This window comes from Ovis aries, chromosome 19, assembly GCF_016772045.2.
Source record: "Ovis aries strain OAR_USU_Benz2616 breed Rambouillet chromosome 19, ARS-UI_Ramb_v3.0, whole genome shotgun sequence".
Lineage (NCBI taxonomy): Eukaryota > Metazoa > Chordata > Mammalia > Artiodactyla > Bovidae > Ovis > Ovis aries.
This window is the reverse complement of record NC_056072.1, coordinates 47,149,777-47,169,290: the sequence shown is the minus strand read 5'-3', so window position 1 is coordinate 47,169,290 and position 19,514 is coordinate 47,149,777. Positions and strand designations below refer to the sequence as shown.

Genomic DNA, 19,514 nt, shown 5'->3' with positions numbered 1-19,514 from the left:
GAGGGCGCCAGAGGGCCGCCCCTACCCGGGCAGTGCTGGGGGAGGCGGAGCCCAGAGGTGTGGCCCCGGGCGCCTGAATAAGAGCGCGCGGCCCGAAGCCGATCCGGACCCCGCGCGGTGGCCCCGCGATGTTGCTAGTACTGCTGAGCCTGGCCGCGCTGTGCTGGGGGGCCGTGCCTCCGGAGCCGGTAAGCACCCCCAGTAAGCTCCCTTCTCCCGCGTTCCGGTCCCTCAAACCCGGACCCATCAGCTCATGCTCCTCCGAGGCATTCGCAGAGGGCCATCTGAAGGGGGGATCGGGCGTCGGACTGCTTAAGTCTGGGGCGAGGGTATCAGACGGGTTCGGATGCCACCATGCGTTCTTGATCCAGCCATTTATGCTCAATGAGCCTTGAGTCCTCATCTGTCTAACTGAAGGGTCATATACCTCACTCACCAGGATTTAGTGAAGGACAGCTGCCGGGCCCGTAAGATAGCATCAAAGAGCCTAGCACATAGTAGGCGTTCACTATTGTTATTGCCTGGGGTCGCAAGAGCTGCTTCTACATTCCAGTCCATCTACATTCCATTTTTCACCGTGTTCTTTTTGCTGTACTGGGGCCCTTGTCCCCAGAGCTAAGCCCCTGAACTCTGCAGCTTTCCCTTCTTCTCCTGCCTTAAAGGATTAAGGGACTCTTCTGGGTCTTCAAACAAAACCTCATTTGCAAAATTGCGTTTGAAGCTATATTGCTGCCCTTAAGCATAGCCGTAGCATAAAAGCGTGGTGTCATTTGCTGATGGAAAGACATGCCCTGCCTTGATGTCTTCAGCTCCTCTCCTTGTCCTGTCTCAGTTCAGAGCCCACCCCCTCACTCCACCGCACCCCTACCTTTCCCCTAGAGGAAGAATTCATTGCTTTTGCAGTACCTGCTACTAGGCCTGTAGCTTGAACTCTGTACAAAGCTTAGCGCTGTGGCTTTGCTTCTTCCTAAAATTTGTCTCAGCAGCCCCTTGACAAGAACTTAGCTCCCAGTATCACCATGGTGGCTTATTTGTTTAAAAAACTGTCTGGTGACATCCCTTGGAGTTCAGCTTTAAAAAGACAAAGATGATCGACAGTTCCACCCAACTCATATTACTCAAATCAACAAGTCTTGCCTTCTGTCTTCATGGTGTTGAGAAATATTGAGGCTGCGAGGGCTCAAATTCTGGAGCTGGTGGACTTACCACGCTGTGTCACATGTCACGGGAACTTGCTGCTTCCTTTTAGGTCCTGAATTTTATTCCCAAACCAAAGGACTAATTACTTTTTCTTATAAAAAGACATGAGCAGTTAATCCAAAGGATTTAATATTGGCCTTTCTTAGATACTGATGATATTATTTATTTTTACAAGTTCTTTTTAAAAGATAACATGATGAAATCATAGTTCCTTTATGATTTGGTAAACAGTTCGAGTGAGTCCTTTTATATCAGAAGGGGAATTTTTTTAAAGAACCTCGGAAAGGTACCATGGACTGCATTCTTCTGCTCTTCTTGGCACAGCCTGTCTTTAACCTGGGGAAACTCAATAAATATTCTAGACTGTCCTAGAAGGCTACAGTTAGTGTGAAGGGGCCTCTGTGATGGTCCAGAGTTATCCACTGCTTGTGGCAGGGAAGGCTGAGCTGCAGAGAGGGCTGTAAACCCACCTTTGATCTTTAAGGGAGATGATGGCCAGGCTTGAGGTTCAAGTTAATCGTGGTTAATCTATGGCCCATCATAGCCTATCATAGGGCTGCTTAATGTCTCCCAAACTGTGAAATGGGACCAGCTCAGCTTTTCTTTGAACATGCATCACTTGTATATGCATTTAAGGGAAAAGATGGTGTTTTGTCTAATTTGGCAAATGAAGGCTTGTGGTTTGCTGGTATTCAACATGGCACTCGGTTTCTTTCTCTCTTGCAGACAATTCAGTGTGGCTCTGAACCCGGTAGGTGCACTGGAAACAGGGCTTTACGTCAGAAGTACAGTTGGACTTTCAGGGGACCTGAATCCTGGCAGTGGGTCATCGAAGTCCAGGCGCAGGGTGAACCTCTGCTTTGTTAGCTGATGCGGGTGAAGCCTCCATCTGCCCAAGGCAGAGCTCCCAGGGTTTCGGGTGGGCTGGCCTCCTGGCTGGAAAGAGGCACAGGAGATCAAGTGCCATGGGAGGGACGCCATTTGCACTTGGGAACAGGAAGCAAATGTTTTAAAGGAGTGTTGGAGATGGCAGCATTTAAAGAACAGGTGTGTTTCTGCCCAAGAAATGTAGATGGACAGAGTGAGCTGGAGGAGAGATGGTACTGGCAGAGACTAGGGTAGAAGGGGGAGTCATGGGGGTAAGCTGGCTGGAGTCCAGGCTGAGGTGTGGGGTAGGCAGAAGCGATCCTAATAAACATGTCAAATAAATTAGATATAAGGGACCCAGAGTGGGCACATGTGCCCTGTAGGTTGGGCCCAGGAGATTCAGCATCACCTTGGCTGCACATCAGCCAGCACTGAGAAATGTCTGGCCTGCCTTAGCTGAAAGAGGAGATGAGTTGTGAGTGAGGGGTGGTCACAGTGGGTCATGCAGAGCAAGTGGCATTGGACTCGGCTGGGGAAGGGGTGTCATGGGCAGTTTTGCCTTCTCCCAGGACCGTCTCCAGAGTGGATGGTCCGACACACCCTGACCCCAGGAGACCTAAGGGACCTCCGAGTGGAACCTATTAAAAGCAGTGTTGACCTGGAGGACTCTTCAATTTTGATGAACATAAGCTGGATACTCCGGGCAGATGGTAAGTTTGCATAAATCAATGTAAAGCCTGACATGTCTACTAAAGCAGAAATGGGCAGACTCTACGACCCATGACTTCCCTTCCCGGCACATACCCAACAGAACACATACACGCATGCCACAGATACACCAGATACGTGCCATACATACACCAAACCCACAGACGAGAATGCTCATAGGAGCAGTATTCAAAACAGCCAAAAATAAAACTTCTTCAAGGCCTGACAGTAGACTTAGATTCACAAACGGAATCCAGTGTATCAATTAGCGTGAACGATTTCTGGCTATGTGTGGATGAATCTCACCAACAAAAGCAGCCAGATTCGGGAGTTCATCCTTTCACCTCTGCACGCAGGCCTGCGGTCCTACCCACCAGATGATTCCATTAACAAAGTGCAAAACAGCCAAAACTACTCTATGTAGTTAGAAGTCAGGACAATGGCTATTCTTGAGTAAAAGTTGCTCAGTTATTTCTGATTATTTATGACCCTATGCACTCACTGTAGCCTGCCAGGCTACTCTGTCCATGGGATTCTCAGGCAAGAATACTGGAATGAGTAGCCATTCCCTTCTCCAGGGGATCTTCCAAACCCAGGGATTGAACCCAGGTCTCCTACATTGCAGGTAGATTCTTTACCATCTGAACCACCAGAGAAGCCCATTCTTGGTGGGGAGTGACTGAAAGGAGGCCTGAAGGGCCCTCCTGGGGTGTTCCTTGACCTGGGTACTGGCTGCACAAGTGTGAAAACTCATCAGATGGTGTGCTGGTGTTGGTGTGTTTTTCTATATGATACGCTGCTCTTCATGGAAGGAAACGGGATAAGGCCAGAGATGATCTTGCAGGCTTAGGAAAACATTCTCTTGGGTAGATAACTGTTCCATCTCCCAAAGGACATCATGGAAGTCCTAGCATTTCTCTGAGGCACTTTGGATGAACCAAGACTGGGGGCCTAAAGCCCATGTCTGTAGAGTCCCCTCACTAAATTCAGCTAAATTCCATATGGTCATAATCTGGGAGTGCCAAGCACGGAGAAGTGAGTGAGCTCCAGTTCCTGCTCAGTCAGGTTCTCAGGGGGGGCCAGGGGGAGGCAGACAGACAGGGGAATCCTGGAGGGACATGTACTTCATCTTTGGGGGGGTTGAGGGGAGAGGAGGAGGAGGAGCGGGCCCAGGTGAGACCACATTAAATTAGATGGCATTTGGCTTCATCCCTGGCACGGACTGAGCTCCTGTGTTTGTTAGCTATCATTGTAGATTGGTGGTGCATGAGTTGGGCCTTGGAAGGAGAAAGAATTGGCGAGGCAAAGAACAGGAGGGAAAGGCATTGCAGGGAGAAGGATCAGCATGGATAAAGGTACAGACAGAACAGGTTTGGCTGCTGAGGACACTCTGAGAGGCCTCTGCTCCACACAGCATGCCTGTTCCTCTTACAAGAGTCCAGGGTAGTGTAAAGGTAGCCTCCTCTTTGCAGGTGCCTGTGAAACTCAGGCTCACCTATGAGGAGGAAAGGCTTTGGAATCTGAATCCATATTGTCGCTGATGAACTCTCTAAGCTATGGCACAGCTCCCTGAAATTCCCTAAGCCTCGCTCACCCCTTCTGTACACCGGGGACAATCATAGTGCCTACCTCTGAGGGCCACAGTGAATGTGAAGGCAGGCAGGCTGTCTAGCATCAAATCAGCTACAGAGGAAGCACTAAATCCACAACTGCCCTCTTACCCGCCTTGGCAGCCAGCATCCGCTTGTTGAAGGCCACCAAGATCTGCGTGATGGGCAAAAGCCACTTCCAGTCCCGCAGCTGCATCAGGTGCAATTACACCCAGGCGTTCCGCACTCAGACCAGACACTCTGGTGGCAAAGTAAGCACCTGGAGACACTTGGGAGGGCTGTCACTAATCTGGGCCCTTTGTTGGGGGTGTGGATTTGTATTCACATACAGGCTGCTGACAGCTCCAACCTGGAACCTGGATGTCTGGGTTCAAATCCCACTTGGGGCCATTTCTCTGCTGTGTCAAGTCAGCATCCCTGGGCCTCAATTTCCCCATCAGCAAAGTGAGGGAAGTGTTAGTCGTGTCCCTCAGTCGTGTCCAACTCTGCGACTCTATGGACTGTAGCCCACCAGGCTCCTCTGTTTATGGAATTCTCGAGGCAAGAATACTGGAGTGGGTTGCCATTCCCTTTTCTAGGGGATCTTCCTGACCCAGGGATTGAACCCAGGTCTCCCACATTGTGGGCAAATTCTTTACCGTTTGAGCCAGCAGGGGAGCCCAAGTGAGGGAAACTGACCCTAAATTATATCCTGGGTCTAGAATTTTATACTTCTCTGATTCTGTCGATTACAGTGGCAAACTGTGTAGGGTCAATTTCCTTAGTAGACATTGGCTAGAGACGTAAGTTTTAGCAGTGGGTTAAGGAATGAAATTATAAATGAAAAGGACGTGGCAATTCAAGGGTTCCCGCTTTGCTTTGCAGTGGACGTTTTCCTACATTGGTTTTCCTGTCGAGCTGAACACAGTCTATTTCATTGGAGCCCATAACATCCCCAATGCAAATATGAACGAGGACGGCCCCTCCATGGCTGTGAACTTCACCTCCCCAGGTATACATCCTCACTCCTGTCTTATTCTCTGTCTCGCCGGGACACCTGATCTGGTGTGTGGTTTGGTAGAGAAAGGCCAGGGCCCCTGGATGAGATGCTTGGCCTCGCTGAGTCTCGGTTTCCTCATGAGTACCAGGGACACAACAGCAACCGCATCTCACTCACAAGGAGAGGACTGAGTTGGGTGAAGCGGAGGGGAGAGCCCATTCCTGTGCCTCGGGCACTGACTGAGCCCTTGACACCCACCGTCTCACCTGGGCTGCCAAAAACCCCATGGTTGGGACAGCCCTGATTTACAGATAAAAGAAACTGGCAGCTTAAGAAAGTTGCCCTGGTTACACACGCAGCGAAGCGAAGCTGCCGGTCAAACTCTGGTCCTCCCTGACTGATGCACATTTGCCATTCTCTGCGATCGACGCAAAACACGTGTTCCAGTCTCAGCTTCTGGGCAGGAAGTGTAGTCTGACCATGTGTGGCTGGTCTCTGAGGATGTACAGACTCCAGTGGGTCTGCCCCCTGAGCTGGGAGGAGAGGCCGGTGGCACTGAGGTGAGCGCTGGTTCTCTCCTTTGCTCTATGACGCACACTCAGCCCTCTGGTGTCACACCTGCACGATCACACACAGGGTCAGTGTGAGGATGAGACAGGGTCTCCGGTGAGGACGGCCCAGCATGGTGCCTGGTCCCAGCAGCTCCCACATCACTCCGGCTCGGGCTGGGTCATCTGCTCTGTCCCCACGCCTGTCCCTGTGCGAGCTGTGGCACTGAAGCCAAATGGGGGCAATTTCCGATCTGTTTGCATTCCTTGGTTCTGGTCTAGTGTATTCTCAACATCACATCACTTATAGAAAAGTTGCAAAGCTAATACAAAGAGTTCCCATATAGTGCTCACCCAGTTTCCTTTACCATTAACATCCTACGTTACCACAATCTATTAGTCTAAACTGAGAGTCCAGCACTGGTATTTCTATGAACTAGAGTCCAGACTTTATTTGGATCTCATCTGCTTCTCCACTAATATTGTCTTTCCGTCCCAGTGGCATGTAGTCCCCAGTGTCTCCTTCATCTCATCTGGTCTGTGACAGCCTGTGTTTCTGTTTCACAACCGTGAGTCTTGAGGAGTGACGGCCGTGCTTCCTGCAGGATGCTCCCCCAGTCTGGGTTTGTCAGGGGTCTGTCTCATGATCAGCCTGGGCATGTTGGGGTTTGATGAGAGTTCTACACAGGCGAAGCACTCTTCTTGTGGCAACTGTTGGCATGGGTGACGTGCACAGGGCGTCACAGGTGATGCTCACCTTTGTCACTGTTAAGTGGTTATCTTGCCAGGTTCCTCCGTGTAATCTAGTATCTTTCCCTTCCCCAACTCTAGTTTTTGGAAACAAATCACTAAGTCTATCCCACCCTGGGGCGGAGGGGTACAGAGCAGGATTAAGCTCCACCTCTTGGAAGGGGCAGTAGCTACACGTAATACCTAACCGCGTTTTTCAAGAATGGCTGGTTTCGAGGTCTTCTCTTGGGGATCACAGATACCATTCTGATAAAGGCTATATTCAAATTAGATTCTGGTTATCACTTCGCAGGTAGATAATCTTCTGTTGAATAGTATGTTAGCATCTTATTTACATCTGCTATCTGACCTCATATCTGAAATGTTCTGGCAATCCATTACAGGTGTGGCAAGCATGTGTCGTGTGCACACTTGTTGGCACTGGGGTGGAGCAGCCTTACTTTTTTCTAAAATGTGAAAACTTTCAAATTTCCAGGGTGCCTGGACCACGTAATGAAATATAAAAAAAAATGCATCGAGGCAGGTAAGTAAATTTAGCATTTGCTTTTGTTATGAGAAGAAATCCATACCCTGAGCCAGCACAGCTCAATCAGACTTTTTACGATGAAGGAACTGAGGCCTCGAGTAGGGCTGTTACATAGCCAAACTGCTCAGTGAAGGCTGATCCCCAACCTGACAAACTCTTGGTAGGTTTATGCGGCCAGCAAGTCACAGGAAAAACACCCCATTCCCTTGATTAAAGTAACATTTTAGCCCCAAACAAAGGCCCTCTCTGCCTGGATGGGACTCTATTATTAAAGTCCTCCCCCCGCTAAGACACCAGCACCACTGAGCTGTGGCCACACGGACCTACCTGGATTTGCAAACATTCAAGGTGGCAGCATCAGCTAAAATAATGACCTCGAAGCATGCTCCCAACCCGTGACCTCACAGGGGTCACATCTCACAGGGAGACTGTTAGAAACTGCCCCTACCCGCTGATTTTTGAAATAAGCCCATTCAGGTTAATCAGTCCCAACCATCCAATTTCCAAGGTGTTTACAAGGGTTTCTGTGCATTTCTGGGTAATGACAGTCTTAGGGTGCTCCTGAGGCTAATGGTTTGGGGGGACCAGTCCCTGTCTTTTAGGCACCCCCACCCCACAGGCGTCCTTGTGAACCCCAGCAGACATAGCATGTGTCTCCTGCTGAAGGTGGACTTGGAGCTTTTTGCCTCCTTGTGGCCTCCTGCTGGGAGCATCTGGAGCGGGGGACCCATGGGGGTGTAGGGGGCCCAAGGGCCTTGAATCGGTCCTGGGACCCAACTCCTAAAGACAGCTGGAGTGAGGGCTTGAAATGGCCTCCTGGGTGGGGAGAATAATGCATGCTCTTCTATATCATGTTCCTGGAAATGAACCAAGTGCCAATTTGCAAGGCACATGACTGAAACAACGGGCTTTTCTCACACAGTAGACCTGTCAGGGTATTCTTTTAAGCAAAGAGGCACTTCCTTATTTCCTGACATTCAGTTAAGCTGCAGCAGAGCAGGCTGATGGATGGAGTTCTGGAATCCAGAGTGTTCTAGCTCTAGCTGAATTCACTCGCTCTATAAACTCAGGCACGTCTCCTAAGCTGTGGCTCTTGCTCCCCATCCTGGAAAGGGGGAAATCCTGACCCCCAGCCCTTCACTCCAAATGGATGCCGAGAGTAGAAGAGAGTGGTAGAACCCGGCCTGTGCCTCCCATCACCTGCAGCCCAGGGAAGCTGTTTTCAGCAAAGCAGTGACGTGGGGTCACTAAACCTTCCTGGGCAGCGGGCTACTCTGAGATGATAAATAAGACATGCTGTGCAGTAGTTTGTATCTCGTGGAGGTGTGCCTCAGAATGGACATCTGTTTTGGTCAAGCCCTTCTGGGAACTTAGCTAGGGCTCAGTGTGTCGCTCCATCCTTGTGATTCTCCTGACTCACAGGAAGCCTGTGGAAGCCAAACATCACCGCTTGCAAGAAGAGCGCGAACACGGTGGAAGTGAATTTTACCACCAGTCCCCTTGGAGACAGATACATGGCGCTCATCCAAAATACCTCCGTGATTGGGACTTCCTATGTGTCAGAGGTACTTTCTTCCCCTTCATGTCCTCAACACCAGTCCTGTCCCCCACCTCCAGCTCTCCTTCCCTTGTTGAACTTCCCTGGACAGACTCTTCTGAGAGAGCAACAGGCAGGACTGATTGCTGTATAAATGTGCTGGGCTATTTTGATTAATTAAACAAACAAAAACAAACCAAGCCCCCTGGGGGCATCTCTGGAAACATCCCTGTGAATCTAAAACCCACCAAAGGTAGAGGTCTCAGAAGTACAGGGTGAATCTGACTCACGCAAATTAACGAGCTCCAGTCAGTTTGGGGAAAGCAGTGGGTTCACTGGCAGTCTTTAACCTACTCCCTCCTATGCTCCTAATTCTTGATTTTGTCTCACTCACCTGCACCAGAAGGAACTAACTCGAACTTCCGTGGTGGTCCACGTGACTGGGGAAAGTGAAGGTGCTGTGGTCCAGGTAAAGCTGAACAAGATGCTCTGACAGGCACAGAACGGGGCTCACTGAATACCCACTGCACCGCCACTCGCTGCTTTTGAGCAGTCCATTCTGGCTGGAGCGGATGCGTTCTCCCCTCGGCTTGCTTCTGCCAGCAGCCTCTCTGGCATTACGTGATGCTGATGGGGAATCCATGAGGTCAGGAAGGTGAACTTATTGTCACGGTCCCTTTGGCTTCTGTGAATGGCTGTTGACTTTCCAACGTGCTTTTATTCCCATTTGCTGTCACAGAGCCACAAAGGAATTCTGAGACAGGAATACCATTTTGTTATCCCAAGCCTCCAGTTCCACTGCAAAATGAAGTAAAAAAGGATTTGAATTTAGAAGGTTTGGGTTCCTGATCGGTTTATGAACTTTGAAGGGCAACTCTGTCCTCTCAGGGCCCATGATTAGTCCGCTGGAGAACGGAAGTCAGGCCAGCAGAGGCTCTCAGGGCTCTTTCCGCTCCGAGTTCATGTTACTGAGGGTCCCACTGCAACAGAGCCACACCCAAGATACAAGACTCTTTTGTTCTTCATTCCTGGGACATAAAGGCAGCACTCAGACATGCCCAGAGGAGCAGATACCCATTAGCATGTTAGAACTGCAGCCCTTTTCCAAGGAACCAGACTCTCCTAGTCCCAAGGGACTTAAAAGTGCTGAGTTAGGACAAGAGGCGTCCCACTGCCCTATTTTTTGAGGACATATTTATCTATTAGGATGCGACCTAACCCTTTTAGATAAGGAAACTAACCTCTTAGTGGGCCTCCCGTGTGGCTCAGTGGTAAAGAATTCGCCTGCCAATGCAAGAGACGCGGGCTTGATCCGAGTCGGGAAGATTCCCTGGAGAAGGAAGCAGCAACCCACTCCAGTATTCTTGCCGGGGAAATCCCATGGATAGAGAAGCGTGGTGGGCTACATACAGTTCATGGGGTTGCAGTCGGACACAACTGAGCATGCAAAACCTCTTGGCAACATGTACAAAGTTTAGATCCACAACCCAGGAGTTGTAGGTGTCTGGTCTTGGGTTACTGGTCTGGATTTTAGGGCTTTATAACAGAAGTATGACCAAGGGAAAAAAAGAACACCTTACTACAATGCCAGAGAGGGGTTGACACTAGAGAAAAAGGGATGAGAAGTTCTGGTGAAAGGTAGGAATAATGCTAAGCCCCTTGCTTCTCCTTAGCTGACTCCGTATTTCCATACCTGTGGCAACGACTGCATCCGACAAAGAGGAACCGTGGTGCGGTGCCCACAAACAGGAGTCTCTCCTCAGGATCATGGTAGGTGCCCAGCACAGAGCCTCAGGACAGGAAGGACCCCAACCCTACCCCATTCAGAATGCAACAGGCTGGGGGTGTAGGGGGAGAGTGAGAAGGTCCCGGCCTGTGAGTGCTGAACAGGGTGCAGGGAAGACAGCGGTTCTGTGCCCAACAGCTACAATATGAATAGGAATGAGGCTTCATTTATGAGATCGAGATCCTGACCAAGCAGGACATACAGAAGAAGGGAAAGAAAAAAAAATCAGTGGTGCAAAATAGATGTTCAGAATGCTCCAAGGGTCTGCTGAAAAACGTCAGTGGGGTAAAAGGACTGAGTGTATGAAGGAACATGCATTTCACTGTGTTTTGACTTTCTTATCTGTCTCAGTGGCCCAGGGCCAGCTGTTACTGTAACTCAACGCGGCCACACAGACATTTGGATAACAAATTAGGAATAGTGGCACCGAGAGACATACCTCGTTGGTGCCTGAGAGCAGCCTGTTCTGGAGAATGTCTCTCTGGATTTAATGATGTTAGTTCTTTCAAATTAAATGCTTCCGGAACTAGCCGGGCATAGGGTCAAAAGTTGGAAGGTGCTGTTTTTAGAAACCCAGCCTCCTGACAATCCTGCTGTGTGGGCACAGTGCCGACGGATTCCTGAGCACTTTCACACGCTGGAGCTTAACTGACTCTCAGCATTCCTGTGACCGGGTGGCATTACCCTCACATTTGTCAGTCTGACAGAACAGCCTTTACAGATGCCCTCTATGCATTATATGAAGTAACTGCACCCAGAATAACATTAATTCATCAAAGAAAAAAAAAAAACAACACCTGAATGTAAACTCTGGTTACCACAGTGAAAATGTGGAGTAAAAGGCCCAAGTGCTTTTGAAGGACCATTCCTAAACTCTTGGGCCCCCTCTCCTTTTTGAGCAGCTAATGAAAGACCTGGACACTCTATAAAAAAAATACTGATCTGCAGAGAACTACTGACCGTTGGCTTTGAAGGAACCCAAACTTGTCTACAAAGTGTCGAATAAAAATTTTAGTCTTCAAATAAGAAAGAAATCTGGTTGTGTGCTGCTAAAGACAAGTTTGAGTTCTGTTCTCCCCAGAGAGAAGTGTGCTGGGTGGCTGGCTGCCTCTCCTCCTGTCCGCTCTCCTTGTGGCCACATGGGTGCTGGTGGCTGGCATCTATCTGATCTGGAGGCACGGTAAGGGTTATGATTCAGCTCTTTATAAAGAATGACGCTGATTTTTTCTTTTAAAGGCGCTTCCTCCAGAGGCAATCACATTTTGGCATCAGAATAGAGTCAGACATTCATTTAATACCTTAGAGCTCTCCTAAAGACTGATCACACCTGCAAGGGTAAAGCAAAGGTTGGGACTCAGGATCTGCACTCACCTTTTTAAGTCACCTTTTTCTTTAAATCACTGAAGCATCTACAAAGACTGAAATGGTCCAAAGATAGCTAATAACAAATTGCCCCTTACTCGAAATAGCTAATCTATGCTAGTTCCTGCTTTTTTAAAATAAATTCTTCCAAGGCATAAGACAAACACTGTGGCAAGAATACACAGAACTATACAAAAAAGATCTTCATGACCTAGATAACCACAATGGTGTGATCACTCACCTAAAGACAGACATCTTGGAGTGTGAAGTCAAGTGGGCCTTAGGAAGCATACAACGAACAAAGCTAGTGGAGGTGACACAATTCTAGCTAAGCTATTTCAAATCCTAAAAGATGATGTTGTGAAAGTGCTGCACTCAGTATGCCAGCAAATTTGGAAAACTTGGCAGTGGCCACAGGACTGGAAAAGGTCAGTTTTCATTCCAATCCCAAAGAAGGGCAATGCCAAAGAATGTTCAAACTACCGCACAACTGTATTCATTTCACATGCTAGCAAAGTAATACTCAAAATTCTCCTAGCTAGGCTTTAACAGTATACGAACCTAGAACTTCCAGATGTTCAAGGTGGATTTAGAAAAGGCAGAGGAACCAGAGATCAAATTGCCGACATCCATTGGATCATAGAAAAAGCAAGAGAATTCCAGAAAAAACATCTGCTTCATTGACTATGCTAAATCCTTTGACTCTGTGGATCACAACAAACTGGAAAATTCTTACAGAGATGGGAATACCAGATGACCATACTTGCCTCCTGTGAAACCTGTATGCAAGTCAAGAAGCAACAGTTAGAACTGGATATGGAACAACAGACTGGTTCCAAATTGGGAAAGGAGTACATCAAGGCTGTATATTGTCACCCTGATTGTTTAACTTATATACAGAGTACATCATGTGAAATGCCAGGCTGGATGAGTGCAAGCTGGAATCAAGATCACTGGAAGAAATATCAATAACCTCAGATATGCAGATAACATCTTATGGTAGAAAGTGAAGAACTAAAGAGCCTCTTGATGAAAGTGAGAGAGAAAAGCGAAAAAGCTGGCTTAAAACTCAACATTTAAAAATGAAGATCATGGCATCTGGTCCCATCACTTCATAGCAAAGAGATGGGGAAACAATGGAAACAGTGACAGACTTTCTTTTCTTGGGCTCCAAAATAAATGCAGATGGTGACTGCGGCCATGAAATTAAGATGCTTGCTCCTTAGAAGAAAAGCAGTAACAAACCTGCTGCTGGTAAGTCGCTTCAGTCGTGTCCGACTCTGTGCGACCCCATAGACGGCAGCCCACCAGGCTCCCCCGTCCCTGGGATTCTCCAGGCAAGAACACTGGAGTGGGTTGCCATTTCCTTCTCCAATGCGTGAAAGTGAAAAGTGAAAGTGAAGTCGCTCAGTCGTGTCTGACTCTTTGAGACCCCATGGACTGCAGACCACCAGGCTCCTCCGTCCATGCAAAAAGCAGAGACATTACTTTGCTGACAAACTTTGCTGACTCATTTGAAAAGACCCTGATGCTGGGACAAACGTATAATCAAAGCTATGGTTTTTCCAGTAGTCATGTAGGGATGTCAAAATTGGACCATAAAGAAGGGTAAGCACCAAAGAACTGATACTTTTGAACTGTGGTGTTGGAGAAGACTCTTGAGAGTCCCTTGGACTGCAAGGAGATCAAACCAGTCAATCCTAAAGGAAATCAGTCCTGACTATTCATTGGAAAGACTGATGCTGAAGCTGAAGCTCCAATACTTTGGCCACCTGATGGGAAGAGCTGAATCATTTGGAAAGACCCTGATGCTGGGAAAGATTGAAGGTGGGAGGAGAAGGGGATGACAGAGGATGAGATGGTTGGATGGCAACTGACTCAATTGACATGAGTTTGAGCAAACTCCAGAAGTTGGTCATGGGCAGGGAAGCCTGGCAATGCTGCAGTCCATGGGGGTAGCAAAGAATTGGACATGATTGACTGACTGAACAACAAGGATCTTGCCAACCCAAAAACACTGAACACCTGAATGAGAAATCAGAGTATCAGTATTTATAAAGACAAACTGCTAGGGGGAGGCCCACTGATAACCTCTGCTTTCCCCTCCCCTCCACACATAGACATGGAAATGCAGCCTTTGAGTTGTTTGTGATGTTACAGATAGAACAAGATTAATCCCGTGTTCTTTCTTAGGTAAGCAAGCTGTATCGAACTCTGACCTTAGAAATACTTATATTAACGGGAATTGTTTGAGCTGTATCTATCCATTACAGTAGTTTCACACCTAGCTTCCATTCTGTAGCATGTATAGGACAGAATTCCAGTTGAGTTCCAGCTGAAATGAGCTACCACTTAACCTTATGTAACTGTGAAGAAACCCTACCACCTACAGGTAGAAGATGGAATTACTACTGAGTTGACCCAACTCAAAACATGATGTGAAACGGCAGAGGTTAGCTATCCTTTTTATGTTTGGCACTGAAAATCCTACAGTTACAACCACCCACCTGAAACAGAGTACTTTGAACCTAAATAGTTTCTGTGAATTTATCTGAAAAGGGATGGGCTTGATCAAGAGGACTAACTCAGTGACAGGGACTTAGAAAATAAATCTTTTGCAGCATCTTCAAGGTTTGAGTACCGGTATATTTCAGGTGATGTGTACGAAAGGAACTTTAGGGATATTTTCCTCTCTGGCAGTAGTAACACCTCTGATGCTCAGCCAGTGTGCCCTAGCAAGGGGTCATTTATCTGCCCTGGTTTCAACTGACGTGAAAGCCTGCTATTTGCTGTGCAGAGATGACATAATGCTTCTCTCCCCCACAGAAAGGATCAAGAAGACTTCCTTCTCAACTACCACACTACTGCCCTCTCTTAAGGTTCTTGTGGTTTACCCTTCTGAAATATGCTTCCATCACACAGTTTGTTACTTCACTGAATTTCTTCAAAACCGCTGCAGAAGTGAAGTTATCCTTGAAAAGTGGCAGAAAAAGAAAATAGCCGAGATGGGTCCCGTGCAGTGGCTCACCACTCAGAAGCAAGCAGCGGATAAGGTCATTTTCCTTCTTTCCAATGATAACACCATGTGTGATGGTACCTGTGACAAGAAGGAGGGCGGCCCCTGTGAGAACTCCCAAGACCTGTTCCACCTCGCCTTTAACCTCTTCTGCAGTGATCTGAGAAGCCAGACTCATCTGCGCAAGTATGTGGTGGTCTACTTCAGAGAGGGTGACATCAAAGACAGCTACAGTGCGCTCAGTGTCTGCCCCACGTACCGCCTCACGAAGGACGCTACAGATTTCTGTGCGGAGCTTCTCCATGCCAAGCAGCATGTGTCGGTGGGGAGAAGGTCACGCGCCCGTCACTACAGCTGCCTCTCCCTGTAGCCCAACCACGAAGCAGGAGACCCTAAAGCCTTCTGACCCCTCCAATCACAGGGAAAAAAGTGTCTGTGAGAATCTGAAGTTTACCATATAGGCTACTTGCAGGGAGGATTACAGGTGAACCTTGAACAGCCCAAGGGTGCTGACCCCTCTGCAGCTGAAAATCCAGGGAGAACTTCACAGTCCAGCATCTGTTTCCAGGGTTCAACCATCTGCAGATGTGCAGTGCGTTACTTACTGAGAAAACTGCACCTAAGTGTAGCTGCCCAGTTCAGACTTATATTGTTCAAGAGTCAACCATATGCATATCTGCTTGAGCAAAAGCAATAGGGAGGATTTACAACAGGATAATTTACAAAGGAATACATACACCTTAACCTATTAATTAAATGTTATACCAATAAAATTGTTATAAATATTACTAAAGACTGTGGCATTAAAGAACGGGAACTAAATTTATAACTATAAAGCTCAATTTCTTATCTAAAAATCAGGAACACTTATACTGTAAAATTATAACCACTGTGATACTCAGTAATAAAGCATTTCCCACCTGAACATCCAGTCCTGAATAGGGCATGCCCTGCAGAGTAGGTAGAACTGTTTAGCTCTGTAACTAAGTTTAATTAACGAATGCCAAAACTGAGAGTCCTCACTAGTTCAATAACTTCTTAGGTGGAAAACCCTCTATAACACACAAAAATCTTTATAACAAACACAGGGAATAACAGGCTGTGCCGATCTTCACTGACCATATGCCCTACTCTGTGTGGAAACACTTCCATACCTGGTATTTTAATAGGACCCTCCCTCTGAACCAGCTGAACTAGCTTCATGTCCTACCTGACTCTTGGGCAGGGGATTTTTAACATCAACAAAATATACCACTTACAGAGCTCAAGTCTATCTTTGCCCAAAGTTACCCATTAGAACTGTCAGAATTCAGAGTTTGTTGATTATTACATAAGGTTTCATGTTCAAAACAAAAATAATTCCTAAGTTAGCCCTCCTGAAGTAATTAATTTTTTATAAATGAGTTTAATTACACTGTTTTACTTAAGTAAGAAAAACAGAATCTACCTTGGCATTACAGAACATAGAGATGGGTGGCATTTTAAGTCTTCCAAATTTTTTTACTTTTCTCAAAGCATCTTTTCCTTAATGCAGAAGTCACCAAAAGTTGGTTATATTAGCATTTGTATTTTTCTAGGAAAGCCTGTCTCTTTCACACAGTGCAAGACTGCATCTGCTCTAGAATGTGGATCAGTTTCAGGTGGATGACTGTTAAAATGTTTCTGTAGAGTATCCCTAAAGGGCCATGCCACTCCTCTGATACATGTCTTGCTGCTGCTAAGTCGCTTCAGTCGTGTCCGACTCTGTGCGACCCCATAGACGGCAGCCCACCAGGCTCCCCTGTCCCTGGGATTCTCCAGGCAAGAACACTGGAGTGAGTTGCCATTTCCTTCTCCAGTGCATGAAAGTGAAAAGTGAAAGTGAAGTCGCTCAGTCGTGTCTGACTGTTAGCACCCCATGGACTGCAGCCTACCAGGCTCCTCCGTCCATGGGATTTTCCAGGCAAGAGTACTGGAGTGGGGTGCCATTGCCTTCTCCGGATACATGTCTTACGAAGACCAAAATAAAGAAGCATAGAGTGTACAGCTTCACAAGCAAATAATTAGTAATGCCTGAGGCAATATAGTTAATGTGGTAAAGCTCACTTACTTGTCGTGTTCAGTTTGCGTGGTGCTTTTAAGTGCTGATAATAAAAAATGGACATGACCTATGTCAAAACATGGACCAGAAACCAACTTCCTCTGAATCAACCTTTACCAGTTTTGAGAGCAAATTGCTATTATGTGAAAAGCTATTATAAACAGAATTTATTATGCTTTTAGAACTAGGTAGCTAGTATTAAACTGTGTTGAAACAACCCAGAAATGTAAAATCATAAGTGTATAAATTTAACTAAATACTAAAATTAAAAAAAAAAAAAGAGCATATAGTTTTCAGATTGAAGGCAAGCATCCCAAAGAAGAGAAGCAAGTTAAAATTCTGTTACACTGGCAGGCTCTTTGTTTCCAACCTACTGAGCACACACTCAAGATAGTCGTATTTATTTAAAATACTCTAGTAATTCTCCATGTCCTAAACTTTCAGCCATCCTTTTTTTGGCCCCAGTGTTTACGGGGTCTTACTTCCCTGACCAAGGATCGAGCCTTGATCACACGTGCTAACCAGTGGACCGCCGGGGAAGGCTCCCAGCCACGCCTGTTTCTATATTCCACTCGCCTGTCTCTTACCCTCACCTACTTTTCCTTCTGCCAGTCCCACCCCCAGCCCCAGTTCTGGAGATCACACTGAACAAGAACTACTCGGAGAGCTTTCACTTGCTTTTCAGGTAAAGGAAGACTGGGGAGCTAATGATTAATTTAGTAATTATGACAGGTACCTGGTCTAGATTATATATAACCCATTTCTATTTGGCTTTAGGAGGAAAATGAGTTTGCCTTTTCTGTTTCTGTTCTGGTCAAATGATGACTGGTTTCCTTTCCCAAGGCCACCCCAGATCATGTGGGTAACAAAAGCCAACCAGCCCAATCTTAAATCTTTGCTTCTGGAAATCTAGACCTGAATGGGCCCCCCATTTTCTGTAATCCAAGAGACAATTTTAAAAATGAAACAAAACAACAAAAACACCTTTTTTCTTCCCCTAAGGAATTTTAGCAGCATATACAAGTCATGACATACATCTATGCTATACAAGAGGGAAAACGTGTAACCAGACACATCTCACAATTCAGGGCCACATTCACACACCCACCCTCATGGGTACCTGAGACTGCCTAACACTCAGAAGTCAACCTAAAGGAAGGGCTTCACCACCTAAGAACCACTCTACTGCAGCAATGGACATCATCGGGAGTCTGAGACCCCCGAGGAAGAGCAGGAAAATTCACCACGGAAGACTAAGTTCATATTTATTCTCAAATGTCCTGACTACAAAAGCAGCTATTTTTTTACACCAATGTAATGTGTTCAACAAGAAAAAGTTAAGATTCATTTATTTTCATGAAACTTAAACGCACCTAAGTCAATAAATTATACTAAGTCTTTTATACCACAAGGTTTGTGCTGGTCTCCAACAGCGACTTTTCTGTCCATTTCACCACACAAAAGCAGCTCGCTCTCGTAGCATGCGGACGCCAAAGCGCTGCCACTCTCTCTGATAAATCCACAGTTCCTGTGTGGTATCCAAACAAGCCAACACTGCCCCCCCTTTCCAGGCAATCAGCCGGGGATCCATATCCTAGAAAAGAAATGACAGAGACAGTTCAATGAAAATGGACAAGATATATACTTAATCATTTACTGGAATTTAGGGGCAGACTCATGCAGGACCTATGAACTAGCCACAGACATTTTCTATTTCAGTTCACAAGAAAATTTTTCGGTTTTTATTACTGAAGATGCTATTATTCACTATTTCCTATTATGCCACTAATAGTCCCTATGCTGCTGCTACTGCTAAGTCGCTTCAGTCATGTCCGACTCTGTGTGACCCCATAGACGGCAGCCCACCAGGCTCCCCCGTCCCTGGTGTTCTCCAGGCAAGAACACTGGAGTGGGTTGCCATTTCCTTCTCCAATGCATGAAAGTGAAAAGCAAAAGTGAAGTCACTCAGTCGTGCCCAACTTAGTGACCCCATGAATTGCAGCCTACCAGACTCCTCCATCCATGGGATTTTCCAGGCAAGAGTACCGGAGTGGGGTGCCATTGCCTTCTCCGAATAGTCCCTATAGGCCGGACCATTTCTAAGGAAATAACTTATTTTGAAATTTGAGTGGAATAAATATATCCCATAACCTCTACCTCTGAATGAAAATTAAACAGAAATATTCCCTGGAACTGTCAGTGAGAATGATAAAATATAGACACAATCTGTTTCTAAATTGCTGTGTTTATGGTTTCCATGACAGTTCAAACCAAAAAGATCCTTGAAGATCACCTGGTCTAGGGACCAGCAGGAGATTCTCAATATGAACGAGATGAAAATGACCTGTTCTAGTTGACAGTGTGAGTACAGTCAGTCTTCTCCTTGCCCACCCCATCCTTTGACAAAGTCAGAAGTTGGTCATGCTAATCTGGAGAACACAGCAGGGACTGAAAGCCAGTAATCCAGTCCCTGAGTCCAGAGCTCCTTCCACCACATCTGTGTGACCTGCTGAAAGTTAATTTTTCTACTTGCCCCAAGCCCTCG

The 19,514-nt window shown here is 46.8% G+C and overlaps 2 protein-coding genes across 23 annotated transcripts in view; one reads left to right on the top strand and one right to left on the bottom strand.

Annotated features, from left to right (window-relative positions):
- Nucleotides 1–105: 105 nt before the first annotated feature.
- Nucleotides 106–15,677, top strand: IL17RB (interleukin 17 receptor B). 4 transcript variants are annotated; one of them, XM_004018378.5, is made up of 11 exons: nucleotides 106–188; nucleotides 1,927–1,951; nucleotides 2,637–2,777; nucleotides 4,509–4,636; nucleotides 5,250–5,376; nucleotides 7,138–7,185; nucleotides 8,611–8,753; nucleotides 9,129–9,194; nucleotides 10,399–10,495; nucleotides 11,593–11,691; nucleotides 14,700–15,677. In XM_004018378.5, exons 1-11 carry the CDS (start codon nucleotides 129–131, stop codon nucleotides 15,257–15,259), a joined length of 1,494 nt encoding a protein of 497 aa, XP_004018427.1. In that variant the 5' UTR covers nucleotides 106–128; the 3' UTR covers nucleotides 15,260–15,677. The 4 variants fall into 4 exon arrangements, with proteins under 4 accessions (XP_004018427.1, XP_060258387.1, XP_014957854.1 ...); XM_060402404.1 differs by lacking the exon at nucleotides 11,593–11,691; XM_015102368.3 differs by having other exon boundaries at nucleotides 106–1,951.
- ACTR8 (actin related protein 8) overlaps nucleotides 1,339–19,514 on the bottom strand; it is a 32,809-nt gene continuing 14,633 nt past the window's right edge. The window contains exons 13-18 of one of the 19 annotated variants that reach the window (XM_060402398.1): nucleotides 18,343–18,563; nucleotides 15,344–15,565; nucleotides 10,419–14,970; nucleotides 9,967–10,055; nucleotides 9,120–9,523; nucleotides 6,339–6,623 (exon numbers count right to left, since the gene is read on the bottom strand). In XM_060402398.1, the coding sequence (XP_060258381.1) occupies nucleotides 18,420–18,563 (144 nt within the window). In that variant the 3' untranslated portion in view covers nucleotides 6,339–6,623; nucleotides 9,120–9,523; nucleotides 9,967–10,055; ... (1 more) ...; nucleotides 15,344–15,565; nucleotides 18,343–18,419. Of the gene's footprint in view, nucleotides 5,983–6,338; nucleotides 9,524–9,966; nucleotides 18,564–19,514 lie in introns of those variants that run through there. The other 18 variants (XM_060402391.1, XM_060402400.1, XM_060402390.1 and 15 more) reach the window with 18 other exon arrangements.

Excerpts from the sequence above, each read along its gene's own strand:
- IL17RB (XM_015102368.3), top strand. The coding sequence starts at position 1,783 with ATGGGACCAGCTCAGCTTTTCTTTGAACATGCATCACTTGTATATGCA. Across the intron at positions 10,496-11,592 it reads AGTCTCTCCTCAGGATCATG|AGAGAAGTGTGCTGGGTGGC; the intron begins GTAGGTGCCCAG and ends TGTTCTCCCCAG. Across the intron at positions 11,692-14,699 it reads CTATCTGATCTGGAGGCACG|AAAGGATCAAGAAGACTTCC; the intron begins GTAAGGGTTATG and ends TCTCCCCCACAG.